The sequence below is a fragment of the Ascaphus truei genome, chromosome 1 (assembly GCF_040206685.1).
Source record: "Ascaphus truei isolate aAscTru1 chromosome 1, aAscTru1.hap1, whole genome shotgun sequence".
NCBI lineage: Eukaryota > Metazoa > Chordata > Amphibia > Anura > Ascaphidae > Ascaphus > Ascaphus truei.
Genome location: NC_134483.1, coordinates 536,599,364 through 536,617,144, shown reverse-complemented (window position 1 = coordinate 536,617,144; position 17,781 = coordinate 536,599,364). Strand labels below are relative to the sequence as shown.

At 44.6% G+C, this 17,781-nt stretch overlaps 1 protein-coding gene across 3 annotated transcripts in view; it reads right to left on the bottom strand.

Moving 5' to 3' along the window:
- Window positions 1-1,601: 1,601 nt before the first annotated feature.
- The window catches only part of ADISSP (adipose secreted signaling protein), a 183,612-nt gene continuing 167,432 nt past the window's right edge, over window positions 1,602-17,781 (bottom strand). For 2 of the 3 annotated variants that reach the window (XM_075572792.1, XM_075572801.1), the window contains exon 6: window positions 1,602-7,520. In XM_075572792.1, the coding sequence (XP_075428907.1) occupies window positions 7,420-7,520 (101 nt within the window). In that variant the 3' untranslated portion in view covers window positions 1,602-7,419. Of the gene's footprint in view, window positions 7,521-15,926; window positions 16,992-17,781 lie in introns of those variants that run through there. The other variant, XM_075572819.1, reaches the window with a different exon arrangement.

The following is a 17,781-nucleotide window of genomic DNA, read 5'->3' as shown; positions in this document are numbered from 1 at the left end:
CGTCCAGGAGCCCGGGTTGGCTTGGTTCCATGGGGAGATTGGTGACAATGGAGGGTGGGGATGAGCACTCTTTCTATATGGGAGACGTTGGTCCGAAGAGCAGAGCCATTCTCTGCTTAGACGGAGAGGTGCCTATCTTCTCAGGACATAGCAAGCCGGCACTGAGAGCAAGGGGCGGTAGGTTCTGCTCTCATTGGTCGGTTCGTAATTCCCACCCGCCTCGGCTCCCCGTCACACCTCCAGCGCGGACTGGCCAACACAGACAAGCCCTCGCACTGTGATTGGCTCCCCACACAACATCTGTGCTTCGATTGGACGCTGCCCCGTTCATGATTTCCTATGGAAACTGGGAACCTAGATGAACAGCGACCAATCTGGGGGAGGGGGGGTGGGGAACGGGACTCTGAGGACGTGCCAGAGATTCCCGAAGTCGAGGCTGCTTGTACAGCAAGCTGGAAGATTTGAACTTGCCTTCCTGCAACTTGCATCCAGCGCTGCCTGAATACTCTGTACTACAGAAGTGGAAGCTGCTCTGGGAAAGTCATTTTGGTGCCGCCGGACACCTAAGCGATTGGGATTCCCTGTCTTGTGTTGAAGTTTGAGAGCATAAACTCTATTATGACTTTGTGCTGCGTCGGTTGGCTCCGGCCGAAATACACCTATTTATTTGATGTCATGTCTGGTGCTTGGTCCCGTGAAAGAGTCCTGCTCTCCGATGACAAGCACCTTGATACAGTCACACAGTGTTTAAAGTGATGCAATTTATCCATTTATCAAAACTTCAAACATATCCCTAATGGTGATACGCTGGAGGGTACCAAACTTCTGGGGAATTTGAGGACGTTCTATTTTACTGAAGGAGCAGCAGCATCAAGTGATAGCTTTTCAACCAAAGTGCCAAAGGCAAATATGGTCTATTAATTAAAAATATATGTGCGACCAATAGAAGGAAAATCTACAGGGATAGGAAGTTTTAGGAAAGGGTGATAGCCGCGATTCACTAAGCCACAATACGGGGGTATCGTGCCACCGTCCGGATAAGGGACCTATAAACGGCATTGTGGCTTACTGAAACCAAGCCATAGAGTAGGTTGTAGGACTATCGGATTTTGTAGCATATGGGAAATGGGTAGACTAGTAATGGCCTTTATCTGCTACCAATTTATAGGTTTCAGTATGATCAAACTAAACAATGCTTTCCTGTTATGAAGATATAGATTTTTCAGAGGAAAACTACAGGTCATACAATAAACTAGAGGATTAAAGGCTCAGAGGAAATACATGTAGAAGACAATTTCTTCACTGAAACAGTGGTTGATACATGATACAGTCTACTACAGAGGTGGCCAACTCCAGTCCACAAGGGCCACCAACAGGCCAGGTATTAGGGATATCCCTGCTTCAGCAGAAGGTGCAGTATTTGGCTGAGCCACCTGTGCTGAAGCAGGGATATCCTTAAAACCTGACCTGTTGGTGGCCCTTGAGGACTGGATTTGGTCACTCCTGGTCAACTACAAATAAAGTGATGGTGGTGCCAATCTTATAAAATACGACAACTTGGCTTGGTGTTAAAGAACAGATATATTAACAACATACACACATTTGCTTGGAAAGTCTGTTTTATTACTTTATTACTGAAAAAATAATTGCACACAGGCACATAAAAACCCAATTCCTTCAATACAGAACTACATTCTTGTTCTAGGTCTTTAACAGGAAGCAGGAAAACAAGTGTACACGGAAAAGACATTTCATACGAGAAATACTGTTAAAGTAGAAATGGCAGTCGCGGCAGAAAGTGATTTACAAAAAAAAAAAAACATTCACCAGACGGGAAAAGGAAAGTAATTGTGGTAGTAATGTTAAATAAATGATGGTTCATGTAAAAAGAATAATAAATGATATATATTTGATTCCTTTTATTGGTCCCACAGGACAGTCTTAGATGAAATGGTAGCCTAATTGTTTTAGAACAGTGCCCCATTGCAAAGGTGGAAAACCTCTTCGGAAACCATCAATGGCCCAGTTTTATAGCACGAGATTATTTGCATTGATGAATTTAGGCCACAGGGTAAGAGTGGCCAGTTACAGCATGTTCTGTATTTAGACAACTTATTTGTATCCATGAAAGGTCAAAAATTACAGTTTATGTGACTACTTGAATTAGGTGTGCATTTAATGTACTTTATGTTTTTTTATTTTGTATACTGTACTGTATATTATCCAATTAAAATTAGAATGAATTTCTTCATAATTAATATATGAATTCTAATAGAAGACGTCTTGTTCTAAGAACTCCTGATGAAGGTTAACTTGGAGTGCTGAAGTCATAGGATTAGAGGCGGGTTGTTTACTCAATCCTACAATGTTTTTTGTTTTTTTTACAAACTATAAATAAAATGCTTTCAACATCTGAGAAGCTTAGATTTAATGAAATACCACAAATGCAGTGCATAGGAATGAATTAAGATTATGGGCCAAAGAGATGCTTGTTTGGAGAATAATTTGTTGTTCGTACAGAAGTTGAGCCACAATGCAACTTTTGGGGTGTGTAAAAGGTCATGTCCAGTCAAAGATATCTTATGTACTGTACTGCATGCCCAATACACATCAATTGCCTGCAAACAATTGCCTCTCCAGGATCAATAACTAGTAATTTAAGTCACCAGGTGACCATCCTGCTCATTCTATACACTATAATTTAGTGTTTTCCTTACTGTCCCCAACAATATAATTCCTCAAAACGTGACATACATTTGGAGTCGCAGACACACTGGGGTTATTGTACAAATAAGCCACACACCACAACCCAATGACCACATCGCTTGAAGAAGGATGGATACCTGTATGTTGCAAGATTTGAAACCTAGGAATTTGAAGATAGAGCTCAACCCCGTTATAACGCGATCCGTTACAACGCGAATCCGCTTATAACGCGATGCAAGCGTGGCTCCCAGTTTTCGTATTTATGAATACTTTACAACACGATTATTGGTATGTTAAATACTTTATTGTACAATGTATACAATTGTACATTATTTCTAACACGATCCTCTTATAACACGATGTGATTCCTTGGACCCAAAGCACAGCGTTATAAGGGGGTTGAGCTGTATTAAGTGTGATGGCATATATTTTTGGGATGTGATCTGGAATGTATTAATACATCATAGGGAGATCAGAGATATTGTGGATAAACAATTGCATAATGCCACATGGGCGTACAAAGCCTGAGTTGGGAAGTGGAGGTGATTACGACTATACGACTACCTACCCCAGCAACCACAATTGAAACACTTTGTGCTATCACCATGCTGGTAAATGGTGTCATCAGCTCAAGGATGTGAGACTGTACGGGATGTGATGGTGGTGGCCACTGTACAATGTTTTAAGAAGGTCACCCAGGTGACTGTCGGCAACCTCATGAAGTAACAAGTCACGTTACGATGTATTCACCTTTTTGCTCCAATTCCGCAATACGTTTTACAGGTGGTTCTCTTAACTGGCAGTGACAATCTAGGGGGTCGTGTATCAAACATCCTCTGCAGGAAAACTGGTGCAATACTGGTAGGAGAATCCCATATATCTTCTCACGAGCTTGGCGGTTGGGAGAGTTGACTTGCACATGGATTCTAGTATCTTGAGCAGGGTTCCACCCTTGGCTTCCCACTTCACTAGTAGCATTGTGCCAAGATTAAGGGGATTTTGGTTAAAGACACAGGGCCGTATCCTATATTTACTGAAGCGGTCATTCAGGGCCATGTTCGACCAAAGTTCCAAATAGATTTCAATGGGGATTTTAGGGCAAAGACAGCCCAAACAGCCCGCTAGAATAAGGCTATTATACATATAATAAACTCTATATGTATAAATCCCATCTTCTTTCTGATAAGCGGTGTATACGTATATATATATATATATATATATATATATATATATATATATATATATATATATATATATATATATATAATTAGCAGCAGTCTAGATTCATTACCATGTTTCAACTGATTTGTAACATACATTGAAGGTCAAATTCCCAGTACCATATTTAAACGAATAATGACTTTTGATATAAAATGTAATAACACACAAAAAATAAAAAGTTAAAATCAAGCAGGAAATGACTACAGACAGGAAGAGATTCTGTGTTTGTATCCGCCAGTAATAGACTTCTAACATTTAATAACCTCAGGTTGGTGCGCATCTCTCAGCTATTGGTGTATATATACAAGGAACATACAGTATACACACTTACGCACAAAAGATCGTCAAGGCCGCAAAGTACTGTTACAGTATATAAAAATCTGTTATAGGTCACGCCAAGAATTGGCAGACTTTCCTATCTAACAAACTGTAAATGCAGCAGACAAATGATTGGAGCAAAAGCACTTTGCATCGTACTTCCAGATTTTGTGGCCAAAAACTCTCTTTCTTCCCTCCCCCCCCCCCCACCCCCCAACAGGTCAGGTTTTCAGGATATCCCAGCTTCAGTACAGGTGTCTCAGTCGAAAACTGAGACTCTGATTGAGCCACCTGTGCTGAAGCAGAGACTGATTGAGCCACCTGTGCTGAAGCAGGAATATCAGTAGTGTTTTAACCTCATGTTTTGAAACCATTTGATAAATTGCCTACTTAGTATGCTACTCCCAATATATAATTTGGAATGGGGTACAATATGTAATGGAAACGTTAGGCATGGGAATCATATCACTACTGGACTTGGGAAGGTTCAGCGAGGCAAGATATCTGGGCAGGAATATTCATTCTGCAGAAAGCAAGCTGCAGACTCTCAGTTTGCCCGCAGCTTTACTATGTACAATCAGACAAGCAGGCAAGGCATCGTATCTGCCGGCATTTCTACATGTGTCTAAGTGCAATGATTCGTATGCCCAAATGCAGCCCCACATACCCGCCACTCACTGAAGCAGCCCTACATACCCGCCACTCACTGAAGCAGCCCTACATACCCAGCCACTCACTGAAGCAGCCCACATACCCGCCACTCACTGAAGCAGCCCTACATACCCGCCACTCACTGAAGCAGCCCTACATACCCGCCACTCACTGAAGCAGCACCACATACCCGCCACTCACTGAAGCAGCCCTACATACCCGCCACTCACTCAAGCAGCCCTACATACCCGCCACTCACTGAAGCAGCACCACATACCCAGCCACTCACTGAAGCAGCCCCACATACCCGCCACTCACTGAAGCATCCCTACATACCCGCCACTCACTGAAGCAGCCCTACAAACCCAGCCACTCACTGAAGCAGCCCACATACCCGCCACTCACTGAAGCAGCCCTACATACCCGCCACTCACTGAAGCAGCCCTACATACCCGCCACTCACTGAAGCAGCACCACATACCCGCCACTCACTGAAGCAGCACCACATACCCGCCACTCACTGAAGCAGCCCTACATACCCGCCACTCACTGAAGCAGCACCACATACCCAGCCACTCACTGAAGCAGCCCCACATACCCAGCCACTCACTGAAGAAGCCCTACATACCAAGCCACTCACTGAAGCAACCCTACATACCCAGCCACTCACTGAAGCAGCACTACATACCCGCCACTCACTGAAGCAGCCCCACATACCCGCCACTCACTGAAGCAGCCCTACATACCTGCCACTCACTGAAGCAGCTCCACATACCCAGCCACTCACTGAAGCAGCCCTACATACCCGCCACTCACTGAAGCAGCCCACATACCCGCCACTCACTGAAGCAGCCCCACATACCCAGCTACTCACTGAAGCAGCCCACATACCCAGCCACTCACTGAAGCAGCCCCACATTTCCGCCACTCACTGAAGCAACCCTACATACCCGCCACTCACTGAAGCAGCCCTACATACCCGCCACTCACTGAAGCAGCCCCACATACCCAGCCACTCACTGAAGCAGCCCTACATACCAGCCACTCACTGAAGCAGCCCCACATACCCGCCACTCACTGAAGCAGCCCCACATACCCGCCACTCACTGAAGCAGCCCTACATACCCGCCACTCACTGAAGCAGCCCTACATACCCGCCACTCACTGAAGCAGCCCCACATACCCAGCCACTCACTGAAGCAGCCCCACATACCCGCCACTCACTGAAGCAGCCCCACATACCCAGCCACTCACTGAAGCAGCCCTACATACCCAGCCACTCACTGAAGCAGCCCTACATACCAGCCACTCACTGAAGCAGCCCCACATACCAGCCACTCACTGAAGCAGCCCCACATACCCAGCTACTCACTGAAGCAGCCCTACATACCCAGCCACTCACTGAAGCAGCCCCACATACCCAGCCACTCACTGAAGCAGCCGACATACCCAGCCACTCACTGAAGCAGCCCTACATACCCGCCACTCACTGAAGCAGCCCCACATACCCAGCCACTCCCTGAAGCAGCCCCACATACCCGCCACTCACTGAAGCAGCCCCACATACCCGCCACTCACTGAAGCAGCCCTACATACCCAGCCACTCCCTGAAGCAGCCCCACATACCCAGCCACTCCCTGAAGCAGCCCCACATACCCGCCACTCACTGAAGCAGCCCCACATACCCGCCACTCACTGAAGCAGCCCACATACCCGCCACTCACTGAAGCAGCCCCACATACCCAGCCACTCACTGAAGCAGCCCCACATACCCAGCCACTCACTGAAGCAGCCCCACATACCCGCCACTCACTGAAGCAGCCCCACATACCCAGCCACTCACTGAAGCAGCCCCACATACCCGCCACTCACTGAAGCAGCTCCACATACCCAGCCACTCACTGAAGCAGCCCACATACCCGCCACTCACTGAAGCAGCCCCACATACCCAGCCACTCCCTGAAGCAGCCCCACATACCCGCCACTCACTGAAGCAGCCCCACATACCCGCCACTCACTGAAGCAGCCCACATACCCGCCACTCACTGAAGCAGCCCCACATACCCAGCCACTCACTGAAGCAGCCCCACATACCCGCCACTCACTGAAGCAGCCCCACATACCCAGCCACTCACTGAAGCAGCCCCACATACCCACCACTCACTGAAGCAGCCCTACATACCCAGCCACTCACTGAAGCAGCCCCACATACCCGCCACTCACTGAAGCAGCCCCACATACCAGCCACTCACTGAAGCAGCCCCACATACCCAGCCACTCACTGAAGCAGCCCAGAGTGATGCTGAAAACGCCTTCAGTGTTACAGAATTCTGCAAGTCACAGTGCTGCAGCCCCTCGGGCACTGAAGGGGTTTTATATATCCCAGACTGAAAGAAAATGTATAGGTTCCTCACCAATTCCATAAGTTACCATGGCTAAACCATCATCATCTTTTTTTTTTTTTTTTTTAAAGCAGAGTTGCGCTAAGTTGCAAAATGCCTCTTGGGATTCATCCCGGACCCTCTAATCGAACCCATGCCAATCACTCTGCTCCGAGTCATACTCCAGCTCTGCGCCAACGCACTTGACTCCATCCAGCAGCATTGGTGTCCCATGGTGTCGATCTAGTAGAGGAAACAAAACATGGTTTATAGAGTCTATTTAACACAATGACAAAGTCATACTAAATGCATCATTCCACACCTGCACACAACTGGAGTCAGATCGTTACGTCCAGTTAACGCCAATGACACTTGGCCACATCAAGTTAAACCTTTAGCTTACAGTAATGCAGCACCCAAACATTTTGTGTTGCTTTTTTGTTTTGTTCAAAGAATGTTCAAGTTGGACATGGGGTGGGCATATCCCTGCTTCAGCACAGGAGGCTCAACCAGTGGCCCAGTCAAAGACTGCATCACCTGTGCGGAAGCAGGGATATCCCGAATACCTGACCTGTTGATGGCTCGAGGACTGGAGTTGCCCACCCCTGCACTAGCTGAACACGTTTATTGTGATGGTTACAGAATGCTCATGGGAATCAATCACAGATCAAGAACCCATAACCCTCGATTGCCGACCTTCCCCGGTAACACACACACACACACACACACACACACACACACACACACACACACACACACACACACAACTGAGAATGTTAAAGGAATGGAAAACCATCGATTTTAAATATCTACGTCATTCTAAACATGTCGAAATTCCAAGAATATCACAGTGCGGATTTATTACTCACAGTTTGGATAACGACTTGGAAGAAGCTAATTAGCACAGTTTTGTTGATGTGAAATGCTTTTGATGCACGTCCAGATGGACAGATTTTTTTGGGGGAACAAAACACTTCACAGACATCTGAACATAAACATCTCTCCCGCTTACTAAGCACATGAGGCTAATGCGCTTTAACTTGATGTTCATCAATCTGAGCCTTAAAGGGGCAGCACCATGTACAGGTCAATTTTGTTATTGTTACCTCAATGTAATTGGCTTCCTTCAAAATATTCAATCACCCTTCCACATATTTGATTCCGGGGGGAGGGAGAGATGATACGTTTCTAATTTTCACAGGTCCATTTAATTTTAACCCTATCCAGCAAGTATCTTTGTCTCAGTGGATAAATGATGGCAGCATAGTTTAACTCCTTGAGTGCCTCATGAATAGCTACCACGTTGTGGGGTGTGGCACACCACGGGTCACACGACGTAGTAGTGGCATCACGGGCGTTTTTCTCAGTTTGTAGGAGAGTGCTCTGCGCTCTTGTCTGACCAGATGCGGAACGGAAGAGGATACTTCTCTTCCGTTCTCGTCATCAGCGACGTCGCGATCGCCCTCAAGGAAATATTTAAAAAATAAAGGAATATTCCCTCCTAAAACCAAAGTTCACTAATGACAGTCCTATATGTAATGGATTTAGGCGATTGGCACCATTTAAAAATAAATAATGTACTTTAAAAAGTATTTAAAATATAAACATTTGTAAACTTCAGATGTCTTCATAGTAACACAATAATCTGCAGTGTTTTTACAATCTTTACCTCGTCTCTTGTGGGTGGTAAGGTGGTAAGACTGTGTTGTCAACACACGTACAATGTTCTCTTTGTTGAGAGGAACCCTTTGAGTTCCAGAATGGCCACAGCCTCTCCAGCACATGTCGATTGTGCCATCATTCCTCAACGTCATCATTAAACGATCCCATACGTATAAAAACTAAAGGGAGTATCGTATTGAAACAGAAGGAGGGAGCAAACCTAAACAGAGCAAACTAATTAAGGGCAACAGTTTGGGGGATGAACCCCATCTTCAGGCCCGTTCCCAAAGTCACAATTGGTACGCCCCTTTCTCCTGTCTATAATTTAAAAGGTGGATGACTCAGACGAGTTTCTGATCATCAATCCAAATGTGGTTAGAACAAAGCAAGTCCCCGCGCGTTTCCCGTTCTGGACGCTTCGCTAACTGTTTACTTCCTGCCTTACCCTGGAAGCACAGCCAGAAGAGCTGCTCCAGAAGCTTTTTCTACGACCAGGCAAAGTTGACCTGTATGACTGCATCCGGGCCGGTGTTTGGCATTTAAGTAGCCCATATATACTGATTTCCTTCTTATTCTGTGCTATTGCTCTATTATCTGGAAATCGCATCTCCGAAATTCCTTTCCAGTGTTCTTTAAGATCTATTATAACCATTCCTCCTAAATCCCTATGGTTTTCATACATACTCCAGATGTAAGTCGTCAGGGCATGGAATCCATTTTCCTCAATTTCCTTTAACTCCTGGTTATTTGATCCCATTTGAAACGTCCGTTTGCTAATTATAATGAGAGCTACCCATATGGATGGCATTATACAAAGTAAAACACGCACACGTACGGTACTCGATTGCATCTTGTTCTATGGCTCCGCACTGCAAATGTGGAGAGGCAGCAAACACTGAATTCATACAAAAAACGAAAATGGTCACACTTAGCATTGTAGATTGTAATAATTTTTATGCCATGTAAATTAAACGTAATTACCTTTAAAAGAAACGTGATGAGATTCAAGTAAGAAATGAAGGTGTATTACTCAATGTTTTATTACACTTATTCGACTAGATTTAATTTAGCAGATCGTAGATTATAACTGATGATGCGACTGATGTTCCAGATTATTGTACTGCAGCAGCCAAGAAAACTAAGGCTGCGCTTATAGCGCCGACAGCGGCGACAGTCACATCACGCTGCGCTGCTGGGAAAATCAAATTGACTTGACTTCCAGCGATCGTGACCAAGCCATCGCGCCGCTTCTACTATAAGCGCACGCGACGGCGGCGGCAATACATGTGTATAAAGTCCAAAAAGCAGGAGAAAAAAAAATCATATTGCTTATTCAAAGTTATCAAAACGAATGCTGCTGGTGGAAGCACGAAAAATGATCAAAAAGCAAAACACGGGGGCGTGCGCACAGACAGCAGAAAAAAACCCAAAGATGGTGCCGCCGAGCGCACGTCTACAACTGTAAAAAAAGAAGGAGAGAGGCAAGTTGCGGGACCTGAGGGGGATATCCCTGATAGAAAAGCAACTTTGAGAAACTCTGAAGAGGGCCACAGCAGGGGAGGAGGCAGTGGGGAGAGCTGCTTCTAACAGAGAGCTGAGAATGGCAGAGGGAGACACAGTGATTACAAAGCAGGACCTCCAGAACATGCTTAAAGAAATGCAAGCAGGCTTTCAGTTGGCTCTGCATAGAGCTGTAAAGGAATTTAAAACAGACGTTTCTTTATTGGCTAAAAGAACTATGGAGCTTGAAAATAAGATGGACATTTCCCTACAAAACCAGGTAAACACCGACGATGAGGTCCTGCGTCTTAATGAAGAGATAAGAGCTATGAGAGATGGTATAGATGATCTGGAGAACAGGGAGCGAAGGCAGAATTTACGAATCAGTGATGACCGTGAGTCGGTGTCTGCAGAAGCCCTCCAGGATCTGTCCAGGATGACAATTGAGAGGAGAAGAGGGCTTCGACCAGTGACGGCGGTAATCCAGGAAAAGGGTATTCTCTACCGGTAGGCCTTGCCATTCCGCCTTCTAGTCAACCATGAAGGCAGACCGGTCTCGCTCCATTACCCCAAGGAATCAGCATCTTTTCTGCCGGCGTTAAACCCCCAGAGATGATCAGGTCAGCACCGAAGACCTTGGGACGACAACACAGATGACCATCGATCGGCTGAGGTTGCCTGGAAATAAAAGATTTAAGACCGACTGTGTATTTGAGGGACTCTCGTCGAGTCACCCCACCGCGGTTCTCTAGAACATTGGAAGACTTAATTGGAGCCCACGGCTGTTTCCTCTAATTGGCGATCCGTCTACTTACGACGACGGATCTATAATGTTTGCTTCCCCTCTGCTTTTTCCCCCCATTTTTATTTCTTATAACCTTTGTAGGGACAGTTTCATCAGCGATTTGGAGTCTACAGTCTATATCCTGGAAGCTGGTCTGCTGATTGGTGGATTAAAAACGGAGACCGTTCTGTTTACGGGCCCTGGCAATGGCTCGGATGAAGGAGACTGAGAATAGAGGAAGGCGGAGCGTGTGGGCTGGGTAGAAGCCCTGTATGCCTGACGTCAAGCCGCCTCCAGTAGGTCCATATGCCCGCCAGGGTTTGGCCGCAAAATTGGGATGAGTGGTTGGTTACACATCTTTCTCTACAGTTTAATTTCTGTTTTTGGTGGGGGTTTTTTGTGTTATCCAAGTTCCTGGAGGGGGAAAGTTCCCTTATTTTTCTTTCTACCCCCACCTGTTCACCGCAACCATTAATGTTTTCTGTTCACAACTTTCCCATGAGAGAGAGACATGACAATGGGAACGACTAGTCAAGCGCCATTGAAGTTAGTGTCCTTGAATGTTAAAGGCCTTAATAGCAATTGTAAGTGCAGATTGGACCTAAAAGAATTTAGGAATATGAAAGCAAATTTTGTTTTTCTGCTAGACACATTTTGACACCCAGGAGCCCCCGAATACTTTCAGCGGGATATTCCCTATAGCATCTTACTCGTCTTTTACTAGCAAAAAAAAAATGGGGTGGCGATACTGATAAAAAAGGGTATTCCGTTTCAGCCACTGGAAATCAAGAGATAAAGGAGGGAGGTGTCTTGTGGTTCACGGGCTCCTCTAAGGCCAATAGATTACGTTAGTAAATATTTACGCTCCCAACGAGGGACAAATTTATTTTTTAAGGGAAACATTGGAATCTATGAGGGACTCAGAACATCCACACACTGCGATCAGACAGTGTTGCAAAGACATTTAGACTGCTACTTAAAGAATTTGGTCTGTGGGGTGCCTGGCGCGGCTCACAAAGGACAGAGGGATTATTCTTTTTATTCGCCCCCACACGACTCGTACTCTAGAATCGATAATATATTTGTAGCCCCAAATATCTTGAAAATATTGGACCATTCAGATATAGGGCCTATTAAGTGGTCAGACCACGCCCCCGTGGCGATCTTGTTCAATCTCTCATTTGTTAGAGCTTGATAATTTCATTGGAGGATGAATGACTCCCTAATGAATTACCGAAAGATTAGTACTCAAATTGGAGAGTCGCTTAAAAATTATTTCCATATTAATAACGGATCTGTAGAATCAACAGCAATGCTATGGGAGGCACACAAGGCCACGATCAGAGGACAGCGCATTTCAACAGCATGACATAGAAAGAGAACAAAAATAGTTAGAATACTCACACAAAAAAAATCCGTCGAGTAAAGTTTATACAATTTTGAGTCAGGCAAGAGTAGAACTCAAGAGGCTGCAATTAGAAGATGTAGAGAAGGCCCTGACGTGGACTTAACAGATGTATTATGATAAGGGAGATAAGGGAGACATAGCGGACCGTTTATTGGCAAATAAACTCAGAGGGATTAGGTCGAGAACTTTGGTTCCTGCTATTAGAATGAAAGGAGGAGAAGTGCCTTACAGTACAACCCCTCTAAGATAGCAGGGGAATTTGCTAAATTCTATATGGACCTCTATAATCTAGATAACTCAGACCCAAATTCTAAAATCCCGGACCCGTCCCAGATTGAGGATTATGTTAGAGGTGGCAACCTTCCGAAACTGACAGAGGAAGATCATAACATTGTAAATGCAAAAATAACTCAGAGCTACAGTAGTAAGGGCAGTTAGCTCATTGAAGCTGTCAAAGGCACCTGGCCCAGATGTTTTTTCAAATTTGTATTATAAAAACTTTATAGGAATCCTAAGCCCGTGTCCATTTGATTTATTTAACGATTTTCTTAGCGGAAAAACAAATACCCTCACAGATGACGAAAACGAATATAGTGGTGATCCCTAAACAGGGTAAGGACCCTCTGTTGTGGCAGCTACAGACCAATTTCCCTGCTTAACACAGATCTGAAAATGTATAGTAAAATTCTGGCTAACAGGTTGAACCCAATACTTAATAATAATAGCATGTTCTTGTATAGCGCTGCTAGTTTTACGCAGCACTTTACAGAGACATTTTGCAGGCACAGGTCCCTGCCCCATGGAGCTTACAATCTATTTGTTGGTGCCTGAGGCACAGGGAGATAAAGTAACTTGCCCAAGGTCACAAGGAGCCAACACCAGGAAATGAACCAGGCTCCCCTGCTTCAAACTCTCAGTGCTAGTCAGTGTCTTTACTCACCGAGCCACTCCCTCTCCCTGTACTTCCTAGATTAATAGGATAAAATGGGATTTTCTGGATAAACGTTAGAGGCATTTGGATTTTCTGTTTTGTTTTTTACAATGGGTCCATGGGTCTCAGTGCTAGTCAGTGTCTTTACTCACTGAGCCACTCCCTCTCCCTGTTCTAGATTACTGAGCCACTCCCTCTCCCTGTTCTAGATTACTGAGCCACTCCCTCTCCCTGTTCTAGATTACTGAGCCACTCCCTCTCCCTGTACTTCCTAGATTAACAGGATAAAATGGGATTTTCTGGATAAAACGTTAGAGGCATTTGGATTTTCTGTTTTGTTTTTTACAATGGGTCCATGCCCTTTATCAGACACAGACAGCCACTTTGAAGATTCCAGGGGGGGGGGGGGGGGAGAGGAACCTGATAACAATTAAGAATGGAACTAGTAGACAGGGGTGCCTCCTTTCTCCTCTTCTTTTTGCCCTGGCAATCGAGCCTCTCGCAGCTACAATCAGAACTTCCTCAAATATACAAGATTTCAGATCTTGTAATACAAATAACAGATCATGGGAATAAGTGTTCCAGACATAAAAGTAAAATTTCGGAAGAGGAGTCCCTGCTCCGAAGAGCTTACAATCTAAAATAGATGCCAGACAGAAATTAAAGCCACCATCCAATCCACAGATACAAAAATATAGACATTTGACTATTTACATGAAACAAAGGAAAGCCAATTTAAAGACTGTGATTGGAGCCCATTCAGAAACTGAAAACATTTGTATTTTTGTGATGAGATACAGATTTTCTTAGGAGACAAATCACCATGTATTTTTATATCCTGTTGGTTTATAGACTACAATATGTTAATTTTAACGCACAACTCATGTTTATGTACATTTTAGGTTTTATTTATTTGTCAAGATTTTTCTGTAGTCTCCCTGGCAGCATGGAAAATACTTTGTCCAAAACATGTGCCAAGGGAACCCACCCAGGGAAGTTATTTAGGCTGTTACCTGGGTGAATGCACAAACTTCATATCTTGTTAGTAACAAAAGTTACATCTTAACACTAACATGGTTCTTATAATTAAAAGTGACGTGGCTTCTTATGGTTCTTTAAGTAGAACACTGACAAACATAACTCATCTAACATGCATATATTATCTGTAAAGAAGGGTGAGAAGCGGTGTTGGTCCTTTATTCCATGTACTAACATCAGAAGGCTAGGGAGCAGGTCAGTGTTTTTCAGCCGGGGTTCCCGGGGCATCCGCTAAAAGGGTTCCCTGCAATTTCCAGGTCATTTGAAAACAGTACCAAATTCAGAAGAATTTTACAATACGTCATTTCTTAGACGCGCTATTACAGAGGGTTGTGGTTCCTTACTATGCATCTGATCTCAGACGCGCTATTAGAGAGGGTCGTGGTTCCTTACAATGCATCTGTCAGACTCGCTATAAGAGTGTGTTGGGGTTCCTTACAATGAATCTGATGTCAGACTCGCGTATTAGAGAGTGTTGGGGTTCCTTACAATGAATCTGATCTCAGACATGCTAGTATAGAGGGTTGTTGTTCCTTACAATGAATCTGATCACAGACGCGCTATTAGAGAGGGGTTTTTTTTTTTTACACGCTATTAGAGAGGGTTGGGGTTCCTTACAATGCATCTGATCTCAGACGCGCTATTAGAGAGGGTTGGGATTCTTTGGAATTTCACACTATAATTATGGGGTTCCTTAATCAAAAAAAGTCTGAAAACCGCTGGAGTAAGTGGTAGCATAGCAACTCATCAAAAAGGTATACCACCTACTCCTGCCTTTGTTACATATATTATCTCTAACTGTCCATGAAATGTCTTTAAATATAATGTATAACCTCTGTTCATTTAATGGAACCATGTAGTCGCCATAACTCTGTGCCCAGGACATACATGAAGATGAGAGGTAGCTACCAATGTATTATTTCCTGGTAAAAACATTTTTATTAACAATTTTTTTTTTTTTTAAATAACGGCTACTGATAAATGAATTGGTTTAGTGGAACCCACCTTTCATGTAATTATAATACATATGTGTGTATAATATGTAACGGGTGGACCCCCCTTGTCTGACCCACCCAATCTCACATTGGCCCGTGTGGTCTAACCGGTCCCCATTACGTGATCGTGTATGGTGGTGCACCTGCAAGTAACAGGACTCCTGAGTCTCCCGCTTGATGGTATTAGGGGATGTCATCAGGACAGGTATCTGAGGTAGTGGTGATGAGTCCAACTTACTTCATGTGCAGCGCCTCCAGCTCATCAGGATCTATGCTTCCGCAGGGAGATGGTCCTGGTGAGGAACTCCTTCTCGGTGGTGACTGCCACTGCAGAGTAATCTCACACTCACACAGCGGGGGTATCTTTGAACATGGCATCTTTATTGTGGTTTGGGATGTAGCAGACTGCCCCATGCAGCTGCCGGCTCTAGCCGCACATCTCATCGTGCTGTCCCTTTGCCAGGTACGCCCTCCCGTATTGAAGTGGGATTCCCTGTCTCCTAGGGATATCCCCCTTGCGCCAGGTCCCTGGACACAGTGTGGCTTAGACAGACTTGATTGGTCACTCTGCTACCGCTAGTTACAGCACTAGGGTCACAAAAGTATTCCTCCAATCCCTTATGCAGGAGCATACATTTTACCAGCTGCTTCACGCAACTGCTGGCCAACAACACTAACTGACAGTGCTGTGCCCTTTATACCTCAGGGGGCAGGCGCATCTCTGATGTCACTATCCAGGGACTCAGAGCATACAGCCACGCCCTTCCTTACACAGGGCACCACACCAGGGTGTGAGGGAAAACCTCCATAACTACTGTTGGCAGGCCTGTACTTACCAGGACTAACTGCCAACAGGGAAGATGTATGCAGTCATTATTATGCATGGCTACAAATATAAAAAACTTCCGACTTTCAAGATTCAACTGCACGTGATATTGTTGCAAAAAAGGGTATACAATACAGATTATCGCACATTTAAAAGGCAGGTCTCCATTAAAAGGGCAGGAAGTGGAAGCATTAAGGCATAAATTATGAATTGTTTGACAGCTTGGTTATCCTTCAGGAGATGGCTACAAAGCAAAACAAGTGATGCAACCTGTATAATGTTCATGTCTGCATCTCTTTGTGGACACTCATAGATGACACTCATCGAGCTGGATCACAGAATCATGTGGTCGCTTCAGTGCCTGCTCCTTACAGAAGAGAACTCTTCTTTCTTCCCAATAGCTGTCACCTTTCGGCATGATATGCACTGTGCAGTAGCCGGGGCTGACAGGATGACATCTTTATCACAGCTGACAAGAAAACAATTTTAAGGAAAAGGTCTTGCTTATTTCAAACTGGCGTCTCTGGAACATCTTCCCGTCTTACGAGTTGCAGTTGTGGTTCATTAAATCTAAAAAAAAAAATGTCAATCTCCAGAATTCGGAGGCTACAGAGTCACAGCTGCTTATTTCCCAAACTCATTTAATAATAAAATGGATATGAAAGCAATAAACGCTTAGTCATAATCAGGCAGACCTCTGATGGGAAAAACAAAATGAGTCTACGAGGCTTATGATGGGCATTTCAAAGCAGAGGTCCACTGTAGAATATAAAATAGACAAGATCAGACAAAGAAATTCTTTTTTTCCCACCTCCATCCCCTTTAGGCTGAAGACTGCTACCATCCCCAGAGGGGACTCTTTCTTATTGGCTGCCACGGTACAGTCCCTGGTATTAATTTGCTATTTTTAATGCCAGAGAGGCCAGCAACAGATCTACTTTCAGGAAATCAATGAGTTACCAAAGGGTGGGCTTATCACTGAAGTCGGGGGTCTCATAAAAGCTTACAAAATCAAGTCATCTGGGATCTTTAGAAGGTAACTAAAAAGGCAAAGTCCCTGAAGCCTTGAAAAATACAACCTGGCAGGCGAAGCTGAAAGTCCAGACTGATGTCAAATAGTAGGACTGCCAATAAATAGTAGGGTTAAGACTGGGAGAGGATTCTGGGAGAGGATATCGCAGTCCCCGAGCAGCAATCCTTAAACAGTTCAGCTCCAAGGAACCAATTTTTTCCCCAAGGGAAATATATTTCCATAAATGTAAAAAGCAGCACGATGGTATCTTCAAAACTAAAACGTCTTTGCTTCATTGACTTGTTTGGGAAATCCATTTCCATTTAAAAACGTGAATATGCCCTATTA